This window comes from Cucumis sativus, chromosome 6 (assembly GCF_000004075.3).
Source record: "Cucumis sativus cultivar 9930 chromosome 6, Cucumber_9930_V3, whole genome shotgun sequence".
Lineage (NCBI taxonomy): Eukaryota > Viridiplantae > Streptophyta > Magnoliopsida > Cucurbitales > Cucurbitaceae > Cucumis > Cucumis sativus.
In genome coordinates, this window is record NC_026660.2 from 22321950 (window position 1) to 22344539 (window position 22590).

General features: G+C 34.9%; 2 protein-coding genes across 2 annotated transcripts; one reads left to right on the forward strand and one right to left on the reverse strand.

The window, feature by feature from the left end:
* The first annotated feature begins 2995 nt into the window (after positions 1–2995).
* On the forward strand, positions 2996–14392 carry LOC101206996 (E3 ubiquitin-protein ligase KEG). The gene is made up of 16 exons (XM_004140231.3): positions 2996–3844; positions 5624–5992; positions 6070–6297; positions 7047–7172; positions 7272–7608; positions 7703–7860; positions 8345–8502; positions 9146–9267; positions 9382–9516; positions 10528–10652; positions 10868–10972; positions 11070–11303; positions 11628–11964; positions 12062–12250; positions 12344–12649; positions 12759–14392. Exons 1-16 carry the CDS (start codon positions 3129–3131, stop codon positions 13977–13979), a joined length of 4866 nt encoding a protein of 1621 aa, XP_004140279.1. The 5' UTR covers positions 2996–3128; the 3' UTR covers positions 13980–14392.
* Positions 14393–15229: 837 nt separating this feature from the next.
* Positions 15230–22412, reverse strand: LOC101205897 (protein CLT1, chloroplastic). The gene is made up of 10 exons (XM_004140146.3): positions 21806–22412; positions 18562–18707; positions 18146–18183; positions 17771–17886; positions 17339–17438; positions 17204–17239; positions 16825–16875; positions 16592–16712; positions 16276–16401; positions 15230–15892 (listed from the first exon to the last, which is right to left on the reverse strand). Exons 1-10 carry the CDS (start codon positions 22270–22272, stop codon positions 15714–15716), a joined length of 1380 nt encoding a protein of 459 aa, XP_004140194.1. The 5' UTR covers positions 22273–22412; the 3' UTR covers positions 15230–15713.
* Positions 22413–22590: the final 178 nt, after the last annotated feature.

Here is a 22590-nt window from a genome sequence, read left to right on the forward strand (position 1 = left end):
ATTTGATTTTTAGGTTGTTTGAAGCTTGTAACATATATTTCAAGTTTATTATTTACTTTTTTCAAACCTTTTAAAAATCAAGTGAAATTTTGCTAAATATTAAATCATTGTGTTTAAGAAAAAACAAGTTTCTTTTGGAAAAAAAAAATGGTTATGATTTGAAAAAATAGTTTTTAAATTTTTGTTTTCTTTTTCGAACTTACCTAAAAAAGACCTAATCCTTGTAGTTTAAAAACGTTACAATAATGGTAAGAAAATAAAAACATAACAGTTACCAAATAGAACATTAATTGTTTGTATTTATTTTTACTATGAATTAAATAAAAACATAACAGTTACCAAATACAATAAAGGTTATGATAGCTCATGGTTTATCTAGGAACAGTTCTAAACACACAGATTAGATTTAAAGTATTAATATATATATATATATATATATATATATATATATATACCAACGCTTTAAAAAATTATAAATATAACAAAATTCGTCAGATATCTACTAGTGGAAGACATAGACTATATTTCAAACAATAGTATGTCCATCATAAAAATCTATTATGTATAGAAGTCTATTTTCGATAAATGTTTCTATAACTACAATATTGTTTAAATGCTAATGTTCCTAAAATTGCAACCATTATAATTTCTTCTTTTTCAAGTTAGACATTCATCAAAGCAATAAATAAAATAAACAAATGAACAAAATAATCAGTTATACTTATATTAACTTTAATGTGCTTACATTTAATATAAACAGTAAAAATGGCAAAATCGACAAACTATTTACACTTTATGACAAAATGAATCATTTTTTTGTTATTTAGTGGTTCTTTGTCATAAAATGTAAAATAGTTTGTATTTTTTTATCAATCTTTGAAAAATCCCAATAATAAATATCTTAATATGTTTGGAGTAACTCGACAAACAAAATAATATCGTGCTAAGAGAAATTTTGTATGTAATTGTTGATTAACAACCCACATTCTTCCTATTTTCTCATTTTTCTTTTTCTCTTTGGAAAAGGGAATATTAAAATTCGTACTTGTTTAAAATATAAATTTGTTAGTATAGGGTGAAAGTTGTAAAAAAAACGAAAGGCAGTTTTTCTTTTGTGTAACGACTTATGGTGATATAGATCAAACCTAAAACCTTCGATGAATATATAAGACAATATTAATTAATGTTGAAGCTGAGTTACGGTAAAATATAGTTGGTAAACGTGTGTTTTTAGTAGATAGTTTATATATTTGATAGCAAATGCTACAGTTGAATAACACGTGTCGAATTTAAAATAACAAGATTTATCTAAGTAGTGTGCAACGTGACATTGTTGAAATATGTTATGATGTAAACAATCGACGTGTCACAATGTAATTCACGATTAAATAACTTGAGCGAAATAGTACATTGCTCAGAGTTACTTACTTTTTATTAATGCATTACTATTAAATTTATGACATGTTGCCTTTCCAAATTTGATATTCGTCGGTTTATATTTATTGTTATATCCGATCATCTAACTTGATTAATACAGGAACTTACTTAACAATCATTACAACTAAATACGTTGTTGGTTGTAAAGTGAATAGTTTGTCGTGTATGTGACAAAATCTTTAACACACGACCAATCGCGGTTAGATATTTTCCGACACAATCATTTGCAACTAACGTATTGTAACGTTTGTTTGGTGAGATTGTGAACTCACACCTAGATGGTTCAATGAGTAGAGTCACTTTAATACCCAATTACATTAATATTAATTACACTATTTTTTCTTCCAACAAAAATTGAGGGAAAAAGAATTGACGTACGTTATAACGTTATTTACATCCATTAAACTATTTAGTTTATTTTTATAGAAACATCTAGAAAAAACTATACAATAGTTAAAAATTGTTTGTTTTCAATTTTCTTTAAACCAAGCTGAACTGAAAATTTTCGGTTTCGTTGAGTATTCAGTTTAGTTCAGTTGTTTGTTTTTTCAAATATATCAACACACTTATAACCATAGCAAGATGTCACCGTCCATTAATAATAGACTATTATTAGTAACCACTGGTGATTTGTAACAATAGTCTATCAAAATTTATCATGAAAAGTAGTGACATTTTCCTATATCTGTAAATAATTTTAATAATTATATCATTTAAAGTAGTTAAAAAACAATAAATATTTACAAAAGACATCCAAATTTCCAAACTTTTTAACAATAGATATTGATAAACTTAAACCACTGTCTATTATTGTCACCAATAAATATTGATAAAAATATACCAATGTTTATTTTAAATAGATTCTAAAAATTAGATATATTTTTTTTATACATTTTTAAAAATAGAAAAATAAACTAAAATATTTACAAGTTTATAATTTTAAATTTTATCAATAATAACCACGGATAGAAACATATAAGTGACTATCAATATCTAAATTTTTTTATTATAGCTCGTAAATATTTTATCAAATTTGCTATTTTGAATAATTTTTTTACCATTTCCTAAAATTTTCTCAACCAATATGTAAATCAATCACATGTTGGCACGTAACTTATTGTATTCAAAGACTTGTAAAAATATCTCTAAAAATACGGAGCCTACGTGGAAATCCAATACGAAGTAAAGTAACCCATAGAAATTAGATAAATTAGAAAAACCATAATTTGTTAAAGAGTCATGATTACGTGGCATACACGTATCCCTTTGTGTAGGCCAAAGTCAAACGGTCAGTTTGAAACGTAGAAAGCCTAAGGCTAAATAAATGAATAAAAGAAAAAACAAAACTTAAAATATATAACAAAGCTATTATTTTAAAATATAACAAGGTAATTTTCAAATTCGATCGATTATAGATAGTGATAATAATTGATATATTTTTATAAATGATATTGAGTTTGTATTGAGAATTTGGAATTAGAAATTTGTAATAATAATAGTAAATTAGTAATTGTAATAATAATACTAATAATGTATATATAATGTCATAGTCCATCTTCTACTACGGCTTTTCGTCTCATTTTCCTCCGCCCTTCTCTTCAAAAAAAACTTTCCTTTTAGATTCTCATTTCATTTCTCTCACCAGAAACCAAAAACCCCATAGCATAATCATCATCATCATCACCACCAGCATGCCGAAGAAATGGAAGCAAGTCGGAATCCCTAGCTGTTCAATCTGCAGAATTCACTTCGATGAAGATTCTCGATCCCCTCTTCTGCTCCAATGCGGCCATACTTTCTGCAAACACTGTCTTTCTCAAATCATTGCTCCAACTTCTCCTAAACCTTCTCTTACATGTCCCAAATGCCGCCATGTTTCCACCATCGGCAATTCCGTGCTTTCTCTTCCAAAGAATTTTGCTATACTACCCATGATCTCCCCTGCCTCCGTTTCTCACTCTGCTGAGGTTACCGATAGCGATGACGACGATGCTGGAGCTGATGAGGATGGGGCTGATGAGTCTGACCGGGGACGGAGGAGTTCTGGTTGTCATGGTTGTGGAGAGGGGTTTGGGGACCATGAATTGAAGTTGGTGAGGAAGATCGATGGAGGGAAAAGGGAGGAGATGGAGCTTTGGTTTGCTTGGTTGAGGTCTAGAGTTGGTGGGTGTCGGCATAGAGTGGTGGTGAGGCGGGTGAAGATGGGGAATGTTGGGGATTTGGATTGGGTGGAGAAGCAGCTTGAGAAGCTGAGGCGTGCGTCGATTTGGTGTAGGAATGTATGCTCGTTTCTTGGAGTGATGAAAGTGGAGGATTATCTTTGCATTGTTATGGACTGGTTCCCTGGGTCGGTTCAGTCGGAGATGCAGCGGAGTGGCGGCCGTCTCACCCTCGAGCAGATTCTCAGGTGACCCTTCTCCCCGTCTTGAGCTTGCTTTCATTTTATTGTACATTTTTACTTGATGAACTCTACTTTATAATTTATTTTAGCTTCGGTAAAGCTTGGGTTTAATGTCCAGATTCACCAAAAGTATTGTTCTGCAGCAACTGTTATCTATCCGAACTCCAGAATTTGATGCTCATCTCGTTGTTCTGCATTAAGAAGGATGAGGAAGTTTCTGTATTCCTTAGAAGCACAAATCTGCAGCGTTCTGTTTACAGAGCTGCTCAGACTTAATCACTTGCCAGATCGCCATCAAAACGCATTTTGAAAACTATCATTTTCTTTCTGGATTTTTGTTTTTCCGCAAACTTATTTATCTTGAAGGATAGGCTACCTTGACACGTCCCATTAGTTAGAAAAATTGTTATTGCCTTCCTCTGTTTCAATTGTAATTATTACTTTTTTTTAATAAGAAACAACTTCGCTGATCAAATGAAATACAAGAAGGAAAAAAGTTTCAAGCCATGCTAAGGAAGTTAGGCAAGAAAAAATTTCCAATCAGTTCGTAGAGAAGTAGGTCATTGTTATAAGAAGGTTTGGACAACATGGACCAAGACATAGCTATGTAATCAATGCACAATCCCCCAAAGTAGAGAAGAGTCTCTCTTTTTTTCTGAAGAAGACTTTGTTTTTTTTTTTTTTTTCTAGCCACAAGGTCCTTAAAAACACTAGGATGAAATTAGCCACAATATTTTAGCTTTAGTCTTACAAGGAAGCAGACTACTGTTTTTGCTGGGAACTCCCAAGAAGTATTTCCAAATCAGGAGGCTATAAGGCGGTGATAAGAAAATGTCCTCAACTATTTGGTTCCACTGTTGTCTTTGCACATGATTCATCAGTTGAGAAAAGGACAACTTTTCTGAGCAGGAAACTTAGAAATGGACAGCTTTTATAATTCCTTCCTCGAACCTTATTACTGCTGTTGGTAGTTAGTGTAAGAAGTTCCCAAATGAAAACTTCTAAAAAAAGTTCGGGTCAAAATTCCTTGCCAATTCAGTTGAAATGATCCCTGTCAAGGAGATTAAATTTAGGTCACTCTAAAGCTCTTTCACTGTTGATTTGTAATTAAAGTTCCTAGTATCATTGCCAGGGTAGACCCTTGTCTTATGGGATATCAAGTCAAAGTTTCCCAATCCGCGAGGCTTATTTTGTATTGTACACCCCCAAAGGGGAGGTTAGATTTAAAATTTCACTGTTATGAGGATCTTTGCTTTTGGAGATCATATAAATTCTAGAGAATTTGAAAGGGAAAGGTTTATTCCCCCACCATATGTCTTTGAAGAATATAATGTTTTCCAAGTCACTATAGGGATCATAAGGTCTTGCATTTTGTTGATGTATTTTCAGCAGCGTTTAGAGTGCCATTGGTTTGTAAGATTAAAGCACCAATCGCCTCAAGGGACACTAATTTAGCCACAATAACTTGCTTTCAGAGCATAAATTCTTCACAATTAAATCTCCAAAGCCATTTTCTCACTGAGATCCACAGTTAAAATGAGAAGGTAGTGGTTTTAAATACATAGCAATATTCTGCACCCTCTTTGGTGCTTTACATTGATACTATTGTTGGTTTAAGGAGTTTTAGTTTCTTCCTTCTTCTGAAATTAAAATAAAGAACGGAATCCAATTGGACTAATAGTCACTTCACCACAATATCTGATATTCTGATATCAACTTTTGTATGTGTAATTATTCTAGAGACTCTTTGCTGTGCATGCTTGTAATATGTATTTATGAATTCAGATTTGGAGCAGATATTGCACGTGCAGTAGTTGAACTTCATGCAGCTGATGTTTTGTGTATGAATTTGAAACCATCCAATTTTCTCTTGGATGCAAATGGACATGCTGTGGTTTCCGATTATGGGCTTCCATTGATTTTGAAAAAACCTTGTCATAGAGCGGGCATTTTTCCACCAGAACATGAGTCATCAAGACAGCATTGGTGTTTGGAATGCCTGTTTCTGAGTCCACATTATAGATCTCCGGAGGCATGGGAGCCTTTGAAGAGACCATTGCATTTGTTCAGGGATGACGGAATTGGCATATCCACTCAATCTGATGTGTGGAGCTTTGGCTGTGCCCTTGTTGAAATGTGCACTGGTTCCACTCCGTATGTTGCTTTTTAGTTTTTACTTCCATATTTTATCGCTATTTGTACTCTTTGCTAATGGAAGATTGGTTCTTCAGGTGGGCTGGGTTGAGCACAGAAGAAATTTATCGTTCTGTCGTCAAAGAAGGTAAGCTACCTCCACAGTATGCTAGTATTGTAGGCGTTGGGATTCCTAGAGAATTATGGAAGATGATTGGTGAGTGCCTACAATACAAGCCACTGAAAAGACCGACTTTCCATGCAATGCTTGCCGTATTTCTTAGACATCTACAGGGGATTCACCGGCCCCCTACTCGACCTACTGCGTGAGTTTCCTGAATTTGTCACAGCACTTCTTTCTTTTCTTCTTTGGCAATACAGAATTATTTGGTCATGTAATAACATTAAATTTTGTTACCCTTCCTATTGTTTTTGACTAGCTGAAAGTTCTATTTATAATCCTTTACCCCTTCTTGTGTTGAATCATTCCCAACGTCTGTACCTTTTATCTAGAAGGAAATTATACTGGAGCCTCATCGGAAAAAAAAACCAACTTAGCGTTCATCTCAATAATAGAGTGATTAGAAAAAGAATTAGTATTAGAGCACTATGAAGACTATGAAACTTCACAAGGTTAGCTACATTCTAACAGTTTTTCATCTTCACATTAAATACTCAGGTGGATTTTTAATCCTAATATTTCATATGAAGGCTTTTACTGCATTTATCTTCAGATTTCCTGTTCTGTGTCAATTTCACAAGGTTAGCCACTCTCTAAAAAAGTTTTTTGGGATGTGGAGACAAGACATCCTTCTCTCTTTGGTGTTATAAGATAGTTTTTGTAGCTGTTACTTTGTGTAAGCTTAAATATATATTTGGTTTAACTACAGCTTAGAGTTAGAGATAGTTTTGATTTAGGCTGATTGGAAACTATTTTGTAGCTTGCTTAGCTAGTACTAAGGATTTCCTAGTCCTCACCTTTTTATGTTTTATTATCATGCTTTTAATGAAGCAGTTACTTATCTAACAGAAAAAGAGACGTACATTTTAATTCATTTGCTTTTTCGGAATACAGTGAGGTGGCAAGTTCTCCTCGTATTGATAGGTTGGAACAATCCCCTACCTCTGTCTTGGACATCCTTCAGGTTAAAAGCAACCATCTTCATCAACTTGTATCTGAAGGAGATGTTAACGGTGTCAGGTTAGGCTCTTTTGTCATGTTGGTTCTCCCATTCTATTAAATGTTTTAGGAATACTTTTGGCTGTTAAGATCTTGGACTCATTTAACCCACATCTGCAGAGATCTTCTTTCCAAGTCTGCATCAGGGAACAATAGCAGCTCTGTCATCTCTCTGCTGGAAGCTCATAATTCGGAAGGGCAAACTGCTTTGCACTTGGCATGTAGAAGGGGTTCTCCAGAACTGGTTGATGCAATCTTGGACTACAGTGACGCAGATATAGATTCCCCTGATGAAAACGGGAATCCACCAATAGTGTTTGCATTAGCTGTTGGATCTGCTGAATGTGTGCGTGCTCTTATCAGGAAATCTGCTAATGGTATGTTTAGGTTGATGGAAGGCTTTGGTCGGTCCGTTGCTCATGTTTGTGCATATTATGGACAACCTGATTGTATGCGTGTAAGTTGTTACAAATCTACCATTTAGGCAAGTATTGTTTGTTTTCTTTTTTGATATATACTGTCAGACAGTCAGGGTATTGTGTTGATTACAGGAACTACTTCAGGCAGGGGCAGATCCCAATGCGGTTGATGATAATGGTGAATCTGTACTGCATGTGGCTATTGCAAAGAAATTTACTCCGTGTGCAATTGTAATTATGGAGCATGGGGGTTGCAAATCAATGGGGTTTCTCAATTCAAAAAATTTAACGTAAGATTGAAACTGTTTCTGTTGTGAAATATTTATAATTCCTTTGCTTTTCTCCTCTGAATTCAAAGATATGTGGGTCGGGATGGGGGGATTTGCGTCTTTGACCTTTTAGTCATGGCATATGTGTTAACCAATTGGGCTATTCTGGTCAGGTTGGTGGCCTACTGGAATTACCACTGCCTTGAGATTAGTTGACATGTGTGATTTTTGCTTTAAACATTTCAGTATTACTCCTCTTTTTATAAGGATGCATCTCATGAAATATTTATTATTTAGATGGTACTTTCTTACCCACCTCCTCTAAAAATAATTTAATGAGCAATGCAAAGATTCTAACTCTGACACTCTTTCTTGTACTATCGAACTTTTCTTGGGATACGTTCTTAATATGAAGTGGTCTTGTCCCATAAGCTGTAGTTTTGTCGGTCCATGCTAATAATAAGTGTGTTGCTTACCAAACATTTTCTATTTTTTTGATCAACAGACCTCTGCATATGTGCATCACATCCTTAAACGTAGATGTTGTTAAGAGGTGGGTTGAACTTGCATCACCTGAGGAGATTTCTGAAGCTATTGATATACCAAGTTCCACAGGAACCGCTTTATGCATGGCAGCTGCTCTTAAGAAAGACCGTGAGATAGGTAAACTGTTCACCAGGAATTTCTCTAACCACACTCTCTTTCAGCCTTTTCTTTATATGATTTCTGCAATGTAGGAGGCATAACATTAGAGGCTGTTCTGACGCCTATGTTTCATCCCACCTAGAAATAAAAATACCATGGAAACTATATCTACTAAAACCGCTATATACACCCTTGGATTTCCTTGATGATCATATTTTTCATGAGAAACATAAAATTCATGCACCATTTTAAGGTTGGTGGTGATATGGACAATGCAATTATTAGTTTACGAAAAGAAACATTATAAAGACACGTCTTCAGATTTCAACCTATTTATATGACATCTATTCTTATCCTTGTTTAAAAACATTTCTTTCTTTTTTCTATAATAACTCATAAATAACTCCATTATCTGACAATTCCGATGTTTGATCTTGAAATCTCTTCTATTCTGAATGGTTTCACGGAGGATGATACTCATGAAAAGTTTTGAAAACTGACGATGCTTTTGACACTTGAGTACACATGAAGGGAATTGGAGTAGGCAAATGAATGTTTGGTTTGGTTTTGGATAGATGACTAACGTGCACATTTAGTATCAAATCAATTGTTTTATCTACTTTTGTTGCTATCTGACTTCCTTGTTTATTATCCACTGTAGAGGGAAGAGAACTTGTTAGAGTTCTGCTCAAGGCTAAAGCTGACCCAGCAGCCCAAGATCCCCAACAATGCCGAACAGTTCTGCATACAGCTGCCATGGCTAACGATGTTGAGTTGGTGAAGGTGATATTACAATTTTATCTTTTACATGCCTGAATTTATTTCATGGTTGCAGCTTGCTGGAGACTGGCAAAACTGTGTCTTAAAGTTTCTAAGGCTACCCGTTCTTTGTTTTAGATTATTCTCAATGCTGGAGTGGATGTAAACATCACAAACTTACACAATACAATACCTCTTCATTTGGCACTGGCAAGAGGTGCAAAACCATGTGTTCAGTTACTCTTGTCTGCTGGAGCAAACTGTAATTTACAGGTTGGCCTTCTTTGTGCGTTACTAAATGGCATTTAATGTAATTGAATAAAACTTGAAACAATGTTTCAAACGGCTGTGTTGTACTAGGAGAACTGTAGAAATGCTTAGTAGCTAATAGATAATACAGTAGAGAAACAGTAACCTTTCAAATGATCCTGAAAGTGGAAACTGATTTTGAACGAGGCAGAAAGGGATGAAAACAAGGAAAACATGCAGTATTAAGAGTTCAGTGTGGATATCAAAAGTGACTTTGAAAACAAAAATTACATGCTAGGAAAAAGGTTAGCTGTTTGATGTATCTACCCTTGTTGAATGAAAAATGCTAAAATGGATTTAAAGAATATACAAGAATCTGAGGGATGAAATGCAACTCATTATGTGCAGAATCCAGCATGTGAAAATATTCTGATGACCAATAATTGGTAGAAACTTCCATTGTTTGCACTGACAAAAATGAGTAGGGTAAAAATTATTCTCAATGACAATAGGTTCCATCAAAATTGAGCAGAGTGGGAAAGGTACGATTACTAACGTGGGTTTACTTAGAACAGAAGAAGAGAAGATAGTGGAAAGGGAGTAAAAGTTTGGTACAGGGTGAGGAAAAAGGAATAAGAGAAGATTGATGAGTTGATTAACGAGTAATTTAATGAAGTAAGAAAAAGAAAATTTTGGTAATCACAGGATCATATCTCATCTTAATTCACATGATATTTGTGGTGGATTGAAGGAAAAAGTGAATGAAGCCATCACATCGAATCTTTTTGAGAGGTGGAATCCATACTCAGGTGCAATAATGAGGTTGTGAGACTCTGATACGTAGGATGAAGCACTACGGGAGATAGTTAAATTTGTGGGCCATAGATTTGATGACATTCCTTCATAGGGAGGATGGTTGAAGATAACTTGGGGATAACGCCTTTAATATAAATATGTCTAAGTTTTGTGTATTTTCATCTTTAAATTTTTTGGTGGACAGCTACCCTATTAAACTTTTTGGGTCATTGTAATCAGGATGATGATGGTGACAATGCCTTCCATTTAGCAGCAGATGCAGCAAAGTACATACGTGAATGCCTTGATTGCATTTTATTGATATTAAAATATCCGGGTGCTGCTATTGGCGTAAGAAACCACAGGCAAGTGTTGTGTTTATACAATTATTTAATATATTACTTTCAAAGAATTTTTTTAAGAGCCGCTAAGTTTTTCTTCTAATAAGTATCTTCATCTTCATTTTATTTTTCTTCACTAATACATCATACAATTGATGTACTTGGGATAACTCACGTTAGGTTGTATTAATTTAATTTAATTTATCAATGACCCCACCCTCTTAATGACTACACAATAGTGGTAAGACATTTTGTGACCTGTTGGAAGCGCTGCCCCGAGAATGGATTTTTGAAGAGCTTATGGATGCGCTAGAAGAGAAGGGTATTCATTTGTCCCCAACGATGTGAGTGAAGTTTCACTATACTGATCTTTACATTGCAGAATTTCTGCAATCATTGAGTTCACTGACCGACATGAACTTTGGATTTCCCCCCTTCTAGATTTCAAGTGGGTGATTGGGTGAAATTCAAAAGATGTGTGACAAATCCTGCATATGGTTGGCAAGGTGCAGGGCCCAGGAGTGTTGGATTTGTGCAGGGTTCCCAAAGTAGTGATGGTCTTTCTGTATCATTTTGCTCTGGTGTCGCACATGTCTTGGCAGATGAGATTATCAAAGTCATTCCTATGGATCGGGGACAGCTTGTGCAACTTAAACCTGACGTGAGAGAGCCAAGGTTAGATGTTTTGTAGGTTTTCACTTATTGGTAAAATGTTCAAGTTGATGCACGGTTTTTTTCCCTTTCTATTCCTCTTTTGAAAGTAGTGTTGGTAACGATGTTAATGTGCTACTGTACTAGGGCACTGCATTGCATTGCCAGGATACCTTCTTCAACTGCTAAACAGATAATGTAGCATTTCATCTAGTGGCACATAAACTATATAAATATGCTACAACTTCTCCATTTTGTGACCTGCCTTGTGCTATGCATATGTTTTCTTATCAATGAAACATTGCTTCCCCCCAAAAAAGGTTTCATCATTTACATAATTGGTATCAGGTTTAAGTTGTTTGAACAATCACGTGACAGCATTGGAACTGTCTTGTGTATTGATGATGAAGAAGGAATTATACGGATTGGGTTTACTGGTGCATCTAGAGGATTTCAAGCTGACCCTGCAGATTTTCAAAGACTTCAAGAATTCAAAGTTGGTGATTGGATTCGTGTACGATATACTTTGCCCGCTGCAAAACATGGCTTTGGAGATGTAACTCCAGGGAGTATTGGTGTTGTGTATGGTATCAGGCCAGACAGTAGTTTGTTGATAGAGTTTTGCTACGTGCAAAGCCCTTGGCTTTGTGAGCCCGAGGAGATTGAACCTGTTGTCCCCTTCAAGGCAAGTGCTTCATTCTCCCTATTTTGTATGGTTTAAATTTAAACTGAGCCTCATCTCTTTTATCCTTAGCGAACTTGATATGCTTATTTCCCTGTAGATTGGAGACCAAGTATGTGTTAAACGCTCTATATCTGAACCTAGATACCCTTGGGATGGTGAGACACATAATAGTGTTGGAAAAGTTTGTGATATTGAGAGTAATGGTCTCTTAATAATTGATTTACCAAATCGGCATGGACCATGGAAAGTAGATCCATCTGACATGGAGAAGGTGGACAAATTTAAGGTATTTTCTTTTTGTTAAAGTCATCATATAAATACTTACACTTTTGTCAAGCATGTGCGTCGCTTGATTTTCTTTTTGCTTCTGCCCAAACAGGTCGGTGACTGGGTTAGGGTGAAAACATCTGTACCCTCTCCAAAATATGGGTGGGATGATGTACCTCGAAGCAGCATTGGAATAATTTTTTCCTTAGAAGAGGATGGAGACGTAGATGTAGCATTTTGCTTCAGAAGTAAAACTTTTCCTTGCTCTGTTACAGACATTGAAAAAGTGCCACCTTTTGAAGTGGGACAAGAGGTTCACATCCTGCCGTCTGTTACTCAGCCGTTACTTGGATGGTCAGATGAAACCCCAGCCTCTTCAGGAAAACTTGAAAGAATTGATATGGATGGAACTCTAAACGTTAGTTCTCCTACTTCATTTTTTCTCCTGGAGTTGTGCATTTTTCGAGATAGTGATATTGAACATTAAAATGTTGTTAAAAGTTACTTTTATTATTTTTTATTTTTAGGTGAGAGTATCTGGAAGAAAAAAATTGTGGAGAGTTGCTCCGGGCGATGCCGAAAAGCTATCAGGATTGGCAGTGGGTGATTGGGTCAGAATAAAGCAGTGTTTGGGAGCAAGATCAAATTATGAATCCAACAATACTGGGAAGGAAAATATAGCTGTAGTTTATAGTATACAAGATTACTCTTATGTAGACTTGGCGAGTTGTTTTCGTGAGGGGAAATTTCCTGTACACTGCACTGAAGTCGAAAAAATTCCTCCGATAAAAATCGGCCAGTATGTGCATTTCCGTGCTGGATTGATTATACCGAGATGGGGATGGAGAGGTGCTAATCCCAATTCAAGGGGTGTTGTGACTGCTGTAAATGCTAATGGAGAAATAAGAGTTTCACTGTTTGGCTTGTCCGGATGGTGGCGAGGAGATCCTGCAGATTTTGAGGTAGAACAAATGTATGCTGTAGGAGAATGGGTGAAATTAAAAGAAGATTATACCGATGGACGAAAATCATTGCCAGCTGGGAGTATTGGTGTCGTACAAGGATTAAGTTATCAAGAAAATGAATGGGACGGTTCTGTTCTGGTAGGATTCTGTAGAGAACCGGAGTTGTGGGTGGGACATACTTCAAAACTTGAAAAGACCGAAAGATTTTATATAGGACAGCATGTGAAGGTGAAACCTTCCATACCAAATCCACGGTTCGGCTGGTCAGGCCACTCTCACGCCAGCATTGTTTCTATAACAGCAATCGATGCGGATGGAAAAATTAAAGTATCTTCTTCATCACCTCAGAAGCTATGGATACTTGATCCATCAGAAGTTGTTATGGTAGAGGAAGAGCAACTCAACATCGGAGACTGGGTGAAGATCAAGCCATCTATTGTAATGCCTGCTTACCATTGGGGTGACGTTACTCGTCAAAGTGTCGGTGTGATCCACAAGATGGAAGATGGGGAGCTTTGGGTTGCCTTCTGCTTTATGGAGCAGCTGTGGATGTGCAAGGACTCAGAGATGGAGAAGGTGAGACCCTTTAGAGTCGGGGACACAGTGAGATTTCGAGAAGGATTAAAAATCCCTAGATGGGGATGGGGAATGGAAACACATGCTAGTAAAGGGCAAGTAGTAGGCGTTGATGCAAATGGAAAAGTAAGAGTTAGGTTTAGGTGGAGGGAAGGACGTCCATGGATCGGGGACCCTGCTGACCTTGTTCTTGACAATACTACTTGATCTCTTGACCCAGGACTCTAAATTTAAAGGTCTACATACCAATTCAACGCTTCAGTAACAAACGGTCCACGAGTGGAACGTTAGGATACTCAAGCAATTCATTGATTCGAAACGGCATGTTACGCCATGTACATTAGTGTGTGGAGTATTGCTCGTAAATGGTTTCAAGAATTGCAGTTGGAGATGAAGATGTGGACCATAATTAGTTTGCAAGAAACAGAGGATCAATGCCCCTTTATCATACGACGGCATATCATCTACTGATAAGGTCTCTTTCTATATATCATTATGCTTGTAGATAAAGTTGAGTTATATAAAGAAATGCTTTAGTTATTCGAGGCCTGATATATTATTTGCATATGTACATATAATTTTCCAATCGTTATATAAACTAATGTTTTATTATTCTTCTAGTGTTCTTGCGTCTTTGGTTCCTTCAGAAAAGTCCTAAATTTGAATCTCTCATCTTATTTTTTTTAAAAGAATCTATCCACAAAGTAAGTTAGAGCTAAAATATGTTAGCAATCAAGAAACATGTGGTCAATTTTTTTCTTTTTTGTGTAACTAAGCTTAAATTAATGTTTCATAGTAGCAGATTAGAAGTAGTAAGCTTTAATCTTGAATGAACGGGATCGAGGTTGACATATTTCTTTGGATGCTATTGAACGATTTATCTACACTTGAAGGTGGTTGTAGTGATACTCACTTATTTATTAAATGTCACATATACAATAATAAGTCTACGTGATTTGACATGATTTATATCAACTATAGATATTATGAAACAATCTGTCGGACTCTACAACATTTTAGTGTTAAAAGAACTTCTAGAAAATTAGATGACGACCATGTATTGAATTCATGATCTCTTAGTTGGATATTAGGACTGTTTTCCATAGTAGAAGACAATCATGATGGTTAGCTATAAATATTATATAAATATATTGGATGACTTTTACTATTATTTACTATTTATAAAATTTTTAAAAAGTGCCCGTATTATTTACTATTTAAAAAGTGCCCATATTATTTACTATTTAAAAAGTGCACATATGTCAAATATATTAAGTATAACTTAGTTGATATACAAAAAGACTTGTACATACAAAAAGCCGTATTAAAAGCTCTTTAATATTGGATGACTTTTCATTTGTATGAGAACACTTTTTTCATTTGAAAATACTTATTCAAGCATGTTACATCGAACAAAAAATAAGAAATAGTTATCACAAATGAAGGCCATGCTAAAGTGTTATTCTTATTGTAAAGCCAGCAAAATATCAGCAAGAAGAAAATCACGTACACAATATTGATTTAATGTTACAAAATGACTTATTATACAAAAACTTCAAGAGGATTGTGGTGCCTACAAATATAATGGTACAATATACATATCTATAGCTTCCCCAGCAGTTCTTTTTAATCTATCAAACCTTGAAATTAAATTTCTTGCTCTTCATAAATCACAAGAACTCACTAATTGTACAGACTATCACATCACAATATATATTTCTGTTCTACGATCCTAATTAACTTACAAATGACCCTCTTCTACTTCATTATTATGGAAACATGCACCCAAATGCTGCCACTCGAGCAATGGACTAGACCTTTTATTGGATGAATGTAAGAAGGGAGAACAAGAAGAACGCGATGTTCGTTCTAACTCACCGACCAGCTCCACTGCACATCTTCACGGCAGTGATGCATAAGTTGATATTCTATATTTTGATTTTAAGTGGTTGGGACGTGAGGGGTGGCATTGTTAGTATCTGATGATCCTGATGGTGTCCATGCATAGATAAGCAAGCCCAAAACGAGAATTACAGCTCCAGCTACGAACCCTGATGGAAGAGCGGATGCGACACCGATGTATGGGAGTGGCAAGGTGAACATATAGACTGATATTGGCACTGTTTTCGTGAAAATGAAAATGTTATCAAAGATATAAAAGTGTCCAGACTTTCTTTAAAGGATATCCAAGTAATGTGTAAATGAGAAAAAGTGTAAGGAAAACGGTGGTAGCTTTCTAAGAGTTAGAAGATTGGTTAAAATATTGGACATGGTTAAGGGAGCTGATTGAAGGCCTAATTCAGCATAAAGACTTTGATAATGTCTTCCCACCTTTACGTGGAAGGACATGAACATGTCAATTTTAGATGGACTTTCCAACTTTCCCTTATAGCTGAATTAAAATCTTACTAGACAAGAAATGTTCGTCAGGGAGTTAGGATCCTTCATTTATCAAAGAAGAAATTATTTTCGATTTCTTATAAGAACAGAAGCGAGAAAATACCTGAGAATGTGGATGCAAGAGAAGAAACCACGGCAGATGAGATCTTGAGAAGATGCAACAATGAAATGTTAAACCCTATATTTACAAGAATAAAAAGAAGAGGTAGCAATGGTGCGCCATCACATCCTGCGATCAGAATATCCTTTTAGTGGTTAGAATGAACAAACCACATTCAAAATGATAAATGTATGACAGCATTTGAAATTTCAAGCGAGCAAATATCCTAAAAAACTATTTAAATGGACATGCATTCGGGAAATAAAAGAGGAGTACTATATGTATAATCAAAACAAATAAAAGAAGAAGACATACTTACCGCTTAAAGAACCATAATTTAGGAAACAGGCCGCGCCATCTCTAAGATAGCTTGGCAGTTGAGTAAATGGAATGCCCCATAATTTAGACAAGAACGGTAGGAGAGCGAGTATGAAAACTGCCTGCACTTAACATGAAATAAATAAATTCTTAATCTTTTAATTTACAGTAGACAAATGGAAAAATGGGATCAAGAACAGATGTATTTAATGGATGGCGTTAACTATTGCCTACCTGGAAAGCAGATCCAAAGGAATTTACAACAAATAAGTCGATCGTTCTTCCCTGTACAGAAGCAATTCAGTGCGTTAAGGATCATATGTAGAATGAACTCAGGCCACAACAGCATGCATTTTGAAATTCCTATGATAACAAAAGTATAGAGATGCAATTTAACCAAGCTCTCACAATAATTTGAGTGCACGAAATTGGTTTAAGAATGGCCTTATGCCTGATTTTCGGATAATGAGAGATTTACGGGTAAACCTTCTTATATAGAATTAATGATCAGCATACACAGAATATTCTTTTCAAAACACTGTAAGAAATTTAAACAGAAAGGAGAACTGTATCTTATCAAATAAGAGAAAAGAAGAGATACTGCCCAATATACCTTCAATTGACGGGAAGCATCCAAGAAGATGATTTCCTACATATTAGAGATGTTGTTGCTTGTTATTAGAGAGAGAGTGAGGGAAAAAAATGCACCATAAGTTGGGACACCAGTTGATATTTTGGCAACAACTACCTTCAAAACTGTATCAGCTGCTTGGAACAAGAATGAGATTATCATCAAAAGGCTCCAAAATATACCGGCTTCCTTCAAGGAATTCCCAGCGTTGGAACCACTGTAAAAAAATCGTTAAGACAGCATGACTTTAAAACGGAATTCGTGCAAGCAATGGTTACACCAAGACTGCTTAACCGGATGAAAGTGGTTTTAACATCAATTAAAGATATCCTGCTCATAAGCTACACTGGTAGATATCATATTGAACATAGTTCCAGTAACGGATGCTACATGCGATGTGCTAACTGATCAAATGAGTTCAGAAATATATCAAATTTATTCCTTCATATCATATTCAACGGGCTATGCTTTTTATTCGAGCTCTGAGCAGAGCAACTAAGATAATATTGTTATTTTGAGCAAGTACTAATGGCCCATAATGAAAATTACCTCGCAACAGTGATGATTACACCAATGGTAACAAAAAAGCATCCGAAAAGTTGACTGGTCTTGTACCTCCGCCCAAGGAAAATAGTTGACAAGAGAATTTGCCACACAAGGAAAGTCTGCAAACAAAATGAACTGTAATTACTTGCATGCTTAACAAAGAGAAGGCTATGCAAAAATATTTGTAATAATAGTAGTAACTGGATTTACTCGACTTATATATTTAAGACTCTATGTATAGAGGAAAAACTCTTGTTTGTTTAATAATCCGATCAAAAGAATGTACACGCTCCATTCTTAGGATTAATTTAGGACGAGCAGTCTTTTAAATGAGTGAAGTGATTTATTATTAAAGGGGAAATGATTGCTCTGCTGTACCTGAGACAATACTGGAATAGATGCTCCAGAAAGAATGGCTAATCCAAGGAAAATAACACAAGTTAGATTAATTAAACAAGGATACAATTATCTAATTACAAAATTGAAAATTGTAACAATTACGAAGGAGATGTAATATACAGGCTGAAATTGAGCAAAAATGTTAGGAATTAACTAAATAGGTAAATTTACTATAACAAAAAAATATCAACTTCGAAAGGTTCATGGTAATGTGATATACTGTTGACCAAGGCAATTTAATCACTAATCTTTATCTGTCATGACCTCCTCCTTTTTAATCAAAAACTTAACAGTAGATGAATAGACAGCTAATGTTTAATATATACATAAAATAGAAGCCTATATATATTAAAAAGAAACGTAGAGGTGAGGGAACTTGTTATAAAAGGCATTACCTGCTGCTGCCATCCCTGTCGCAGCACCAAGAGCTTCCAAGAGACCAGCAACAATATATGGGGCCTTCGGTGTGGAAAGCATCTCATCCGTAACAATGCCAGCGTGATACCGTAGATACAAAATAGAAAAGTAAACAATTACATACCTGGAAAAGAACAGAATCGTAAGAAATCAATTTAACCAATCAAGACGCTTGCAGATACAAATGAGTGCCAACCAAAGAGCCAAATGTATGAAACAATACATAGATAATTAAACAGTTTAAATGCAAAGCATATATGTAGTTCAGTGAAGCAGCAGCAGTGATATGATAATCAGCAAAAAAAACAGTCGGCTATAGAGAGTTTCTTCAACTTATAAAATGTGGGTATGATATGAACCAATACAATTACGATTTGCACAGTCGGCCATACAGAGCTGCTGTAGTTTGTAAAATATAGGTATGATATGAAACAGTAAAGCTGAAAACTTGGTGTACTAATTTGATCAGAAAAATATATTGTGTAATGGACAAGTTCAGTGAAGATCAAAGTGGATTCCTGATGGAACGAAAATGAAAAATCTCCTGAATCTTCATCAACTGTTTTAAATGTCCAAACTGCCATAAATATTTAAAAATATAATAAAATTTCCTATAGATAGAAGTAGACCATGATAATAGATAGTGAAATTTTGCAATATGTTGGTTCATCCATTTATTTTTCATTAATTAAATTAGAAAAAAAAGATAGAAAAAGGAGAAGGGAAAAGGGAAGGAAATGGTGGGGTGTGAGCTATATTAAAGTTAAAGTTATTTAAATTGGAGGGCAGCCGTGGGACTAGAAAGCAAATGAATTAAAAACTCTTTTCATGTTTGGATCTTCTTTATATTATAATAATAGTAACAACAACAAGATGGGAGGTTTTCTATATTATGCAACAAAACGATTTGAAATTGACATGAAAAGCGAATTTGTCTTTCTCAGGACCACATTGGAAGAAGCAAAAATCGCCAAAGACTCCTCGGTGTGACAGAAAAATGGAAAAGTGCATCACTGAAAAAGATATTTTCGTGTAAGCAAACTACTAACACGACATCGTTTCCACCTTTAATGATTGATAATGAGCATATAAAGTGTGATGCACATTCAAACTGGACCCACCATTATACATCCAACCTTGCCAAAAGCTTTACTTTTTCTATATAAAAAAAAACCCTATATCATTCAAACATAAAGCTTTTTCTTTGCAAGTGAAGTTATTTTAAACAATAAAATTTTTAAAAATATTTACAAATAAATGCATTCTAAAAAATAATAAAATAAATTAGAATATTGACAAGTTACTCTAAAATTTTAGATTCTAACTAACTTTTATCATTGTCTATCAATATCACAAATAGAAACATATTAGTGTCTATCAATTATTATTATTTATAGAAATTGAAATTTTGCTATACAATTATTTTACTATATTTACAAATATCGTAAAATATTACAATTTACCTGTGATAGACTAGAATAGATCAAGATAGACTTATAAAAACATTTACAGATAACTTTTATATATTTTAAATTGTTTTAAATATAATAAATGAACTAAAATATTTATAAATATAATAATATATAGTTTATTGCTTAAATATCAGTTAGAATAACCTTTCAATTATTTAATAGTGATAGATCAAAGAAAATAAACACATTATTTATTACCCCACTTTGAATTCTCTTTTCCCTTTAGTACAAGACAAGTGGGGTCAGTTTTAAGTTTCAACATTAACTATTCAACTGCCAAAACCCAATTTGTAACCAAAGTGCAAGATATCGTCATGCTTTGCGTATCTTTATTCTAAAAACACTTAACCACTTTTAGCTTAATCTTTCCACCTTTCTAAAATAAGTATCTACAACAGTTCTTGAGTCTCAATTTTTCTTTTATCACAAATGTTCCATCACCTCCATTCCTAAAACATTTGGATGTTAAAAGAAAAATTTGTAGAAAATGGATTACTCATCATCCTATAACATCTTTTGCCACTAGATGAATTCAGGATGATTTTTTTGTTTAGTTCTTAGATTCCTATTCTTTCTTTCTTTTTAATAAACCCCATCATAGTTATGTTTAAAAAGTGCTCAAACCCATCCACTTCAAATTTAAAGATACATAAAAGTAAGATTATATTCCTCCAAATTTCTACTTTTAAAAGTGGTTTTGAAATAGTCAGAGAAGGCACAAGATAATTGAAAGAATAAGATTATTTACTAAAGTTAAAATATCTTCCTTTTTTATATTCATATTTGAATTTGTTTCAATTTTAGTCATATTTCAATTTTAATCCTTAACACTTCTTCAACAAATCTAATCTTTACTGTTAAATAATGATAAGAATCCTTTAATGTAGAGAAAAAAACCACACATTAATAAGTTTTCAAAATTTATGATGAAAAGTAAAATTGTCAAAAGTAGAAAGAATTTTGATATTAGTGGGGTTTTTCTTTTCTATTTTTGAAAGAACCCAAAAAAATCAACCAAATTTAAGATTTACAATTTTTGGAAAATACATAATCGAACAATTAATTGAAAATAACTAAAATAAAACAAACTCTTAGATCAATGACTTCAACAAATTATTACTATTTTGTTTTCAAAAATTCAAGGACCCAACGTGAATGGAAAGACGAAAATTATCAAACAGTAAGCCGCCACGGCTTTTTATAGTTTCAATTCCTTAATTAGAGAATTTTACCAGAAATTGTGTTTCAATCGAATAGTTCCTTTTTACAACCAGAGTTGTGTAAGATTCATCTGTTTTGAATAAATTTGCACTAAATTAAAAATGTAATTACAAATCTTTCAGAAAACGACGGAGTCGCTAAAGAACAATTTTCTTTTAATTTGAAAAATGTGGCGAAATGATGTAAATTGTAAACCGTCGTATTCAAAAAATTCGAAACGTATTTTGCAACTTGACTCTGTAAAATTATCCACCACATTGTTACAGTCAATGATTGAATTGGAAAACTGAAGAACAGGATAAGGAATGAAGAACAGAAAGTGGATTTAATTGGCTTGATCGCCGAAAATGACTCAACCGAATTCAAAGAAGAATCACAAATCAAAGGACTAAATTCAGATACCAGATATGTTTAACTAAAATTGACGATAATCAGGTTTAAATCAAGTTAATGGAATAGGAAATGTAATTTTGAAGGTACTGATTAAGATTCAGAGGAGAAAAAATGGAGAGAAAATGACGGTAAGTACCCGAAAGTGGCGAGCTGAGCGAGAAAGAACGGGTAGTGCTTTAGAGGAACCAAAGCGAGCTTGTACAACACCCGATTGGCTACACCGAAAATCACCGTCGACGCCGCCGCTACCACTATCTCCACCTTCCGATCGCTTCTCCTCAATTTCTCCGCCCTAATATTCTCCAAGATCTCGCCGCTCTTCCCTTCCGCTAAATCCTCCACCCTCTGATCTCCCACTGCATACGAACAGGGCTTCACCCTATCCTCCTCTCCGCTATCCGATAGATCCCAAGCTCCGGACGGCGCCACCGCCTCCAGCCGCCGGTGCTTCGGAGCACGTAGAATTACACATCCACACCCGGACCGTAAATCATCGTTTCTATAAATGCTCACCTCCGGGAGGCTTCGCGGTCGTTGCCGTAGTCGGAAAGGACCGCCGAATGAGGCGGTACCGGCGGAGAACCGGTGGGACCATGATGTCATAATACAATTAGCGGTGAATTTATGGCCGGAAAATTCAAAGAGAGGGGAGCCGCGTTTCAATTGTATCGCTCTCGCGGTGCTCTGTGTTCTTCTTTGCTTCCCTTGAATGGTTTAAAGGCTCGTCGAATTTCGCTCCATAATAAAATAATTATATGAGGAAAGCGATGAGATGCGAACGAGCGCAGTTGGTTCAAAAGCGATTCTTGTCATCATTCGAGGAATTGATCATGATGGACACGTGGTAATAATCCACAGGGGTAGGAGCTTTTCGTGGAACGCCAGGGGTGCAATTTCGACCGTCAGATATTTAATCACGAC

What these genes read in the sequence shown, in the direction of transcription:
- LOC101205897 (XM_004140146.3), bottom strand. Translation starts at nt 22,272, where the DNA reads ATGACATCATGGTCCCACCGGTTCTCCGCCGGTACCGCCTCATTCGGC. An exon ending in CCTTTGGATCTGCTTTCCAG is followed by an intron (nt 16,713 to 16,824) that starts GTAGGCAATAGT and finishes TGTTAAGTGCAG; the next exon opens with GCAGTTTTCATACTCGCTCT. An exon ending in AAATTATGGTTCTTTAAGCG is followed by an intron (nt 16,402 to 16,591) that starts GTAAGTATGTCT and finishes TTCTGATCGCAG; the next exon opens with GATGTGATGGCGCACCATTG.
- LOC101206996 (XM_004140231.3), top strand. Translation starts at nt 3,129, where the DNA reads ATGCCGAAGAAATGGAAGCAAGTCGGAATCCCTAGCTGTTCAATCTGC. An exon ending in CCCCCTACTCGACCTACTGC is followed by an intron (nt 6,298 to 7,046) that starts GTGAGTTTCCTG and finishes TTCGGAATACAG; the next exon opens with TGAGGTGGCAAGTTCTCCTC. An exon ending in ATTGGCGTAAGAAACCACAG is followed by an intron (nt 10,653 to 10,867) that starts GCAAGTGTTGTG and finishes ACTACACAATAG; the next exon opens with TGGTAAGACATTTTGTGACC.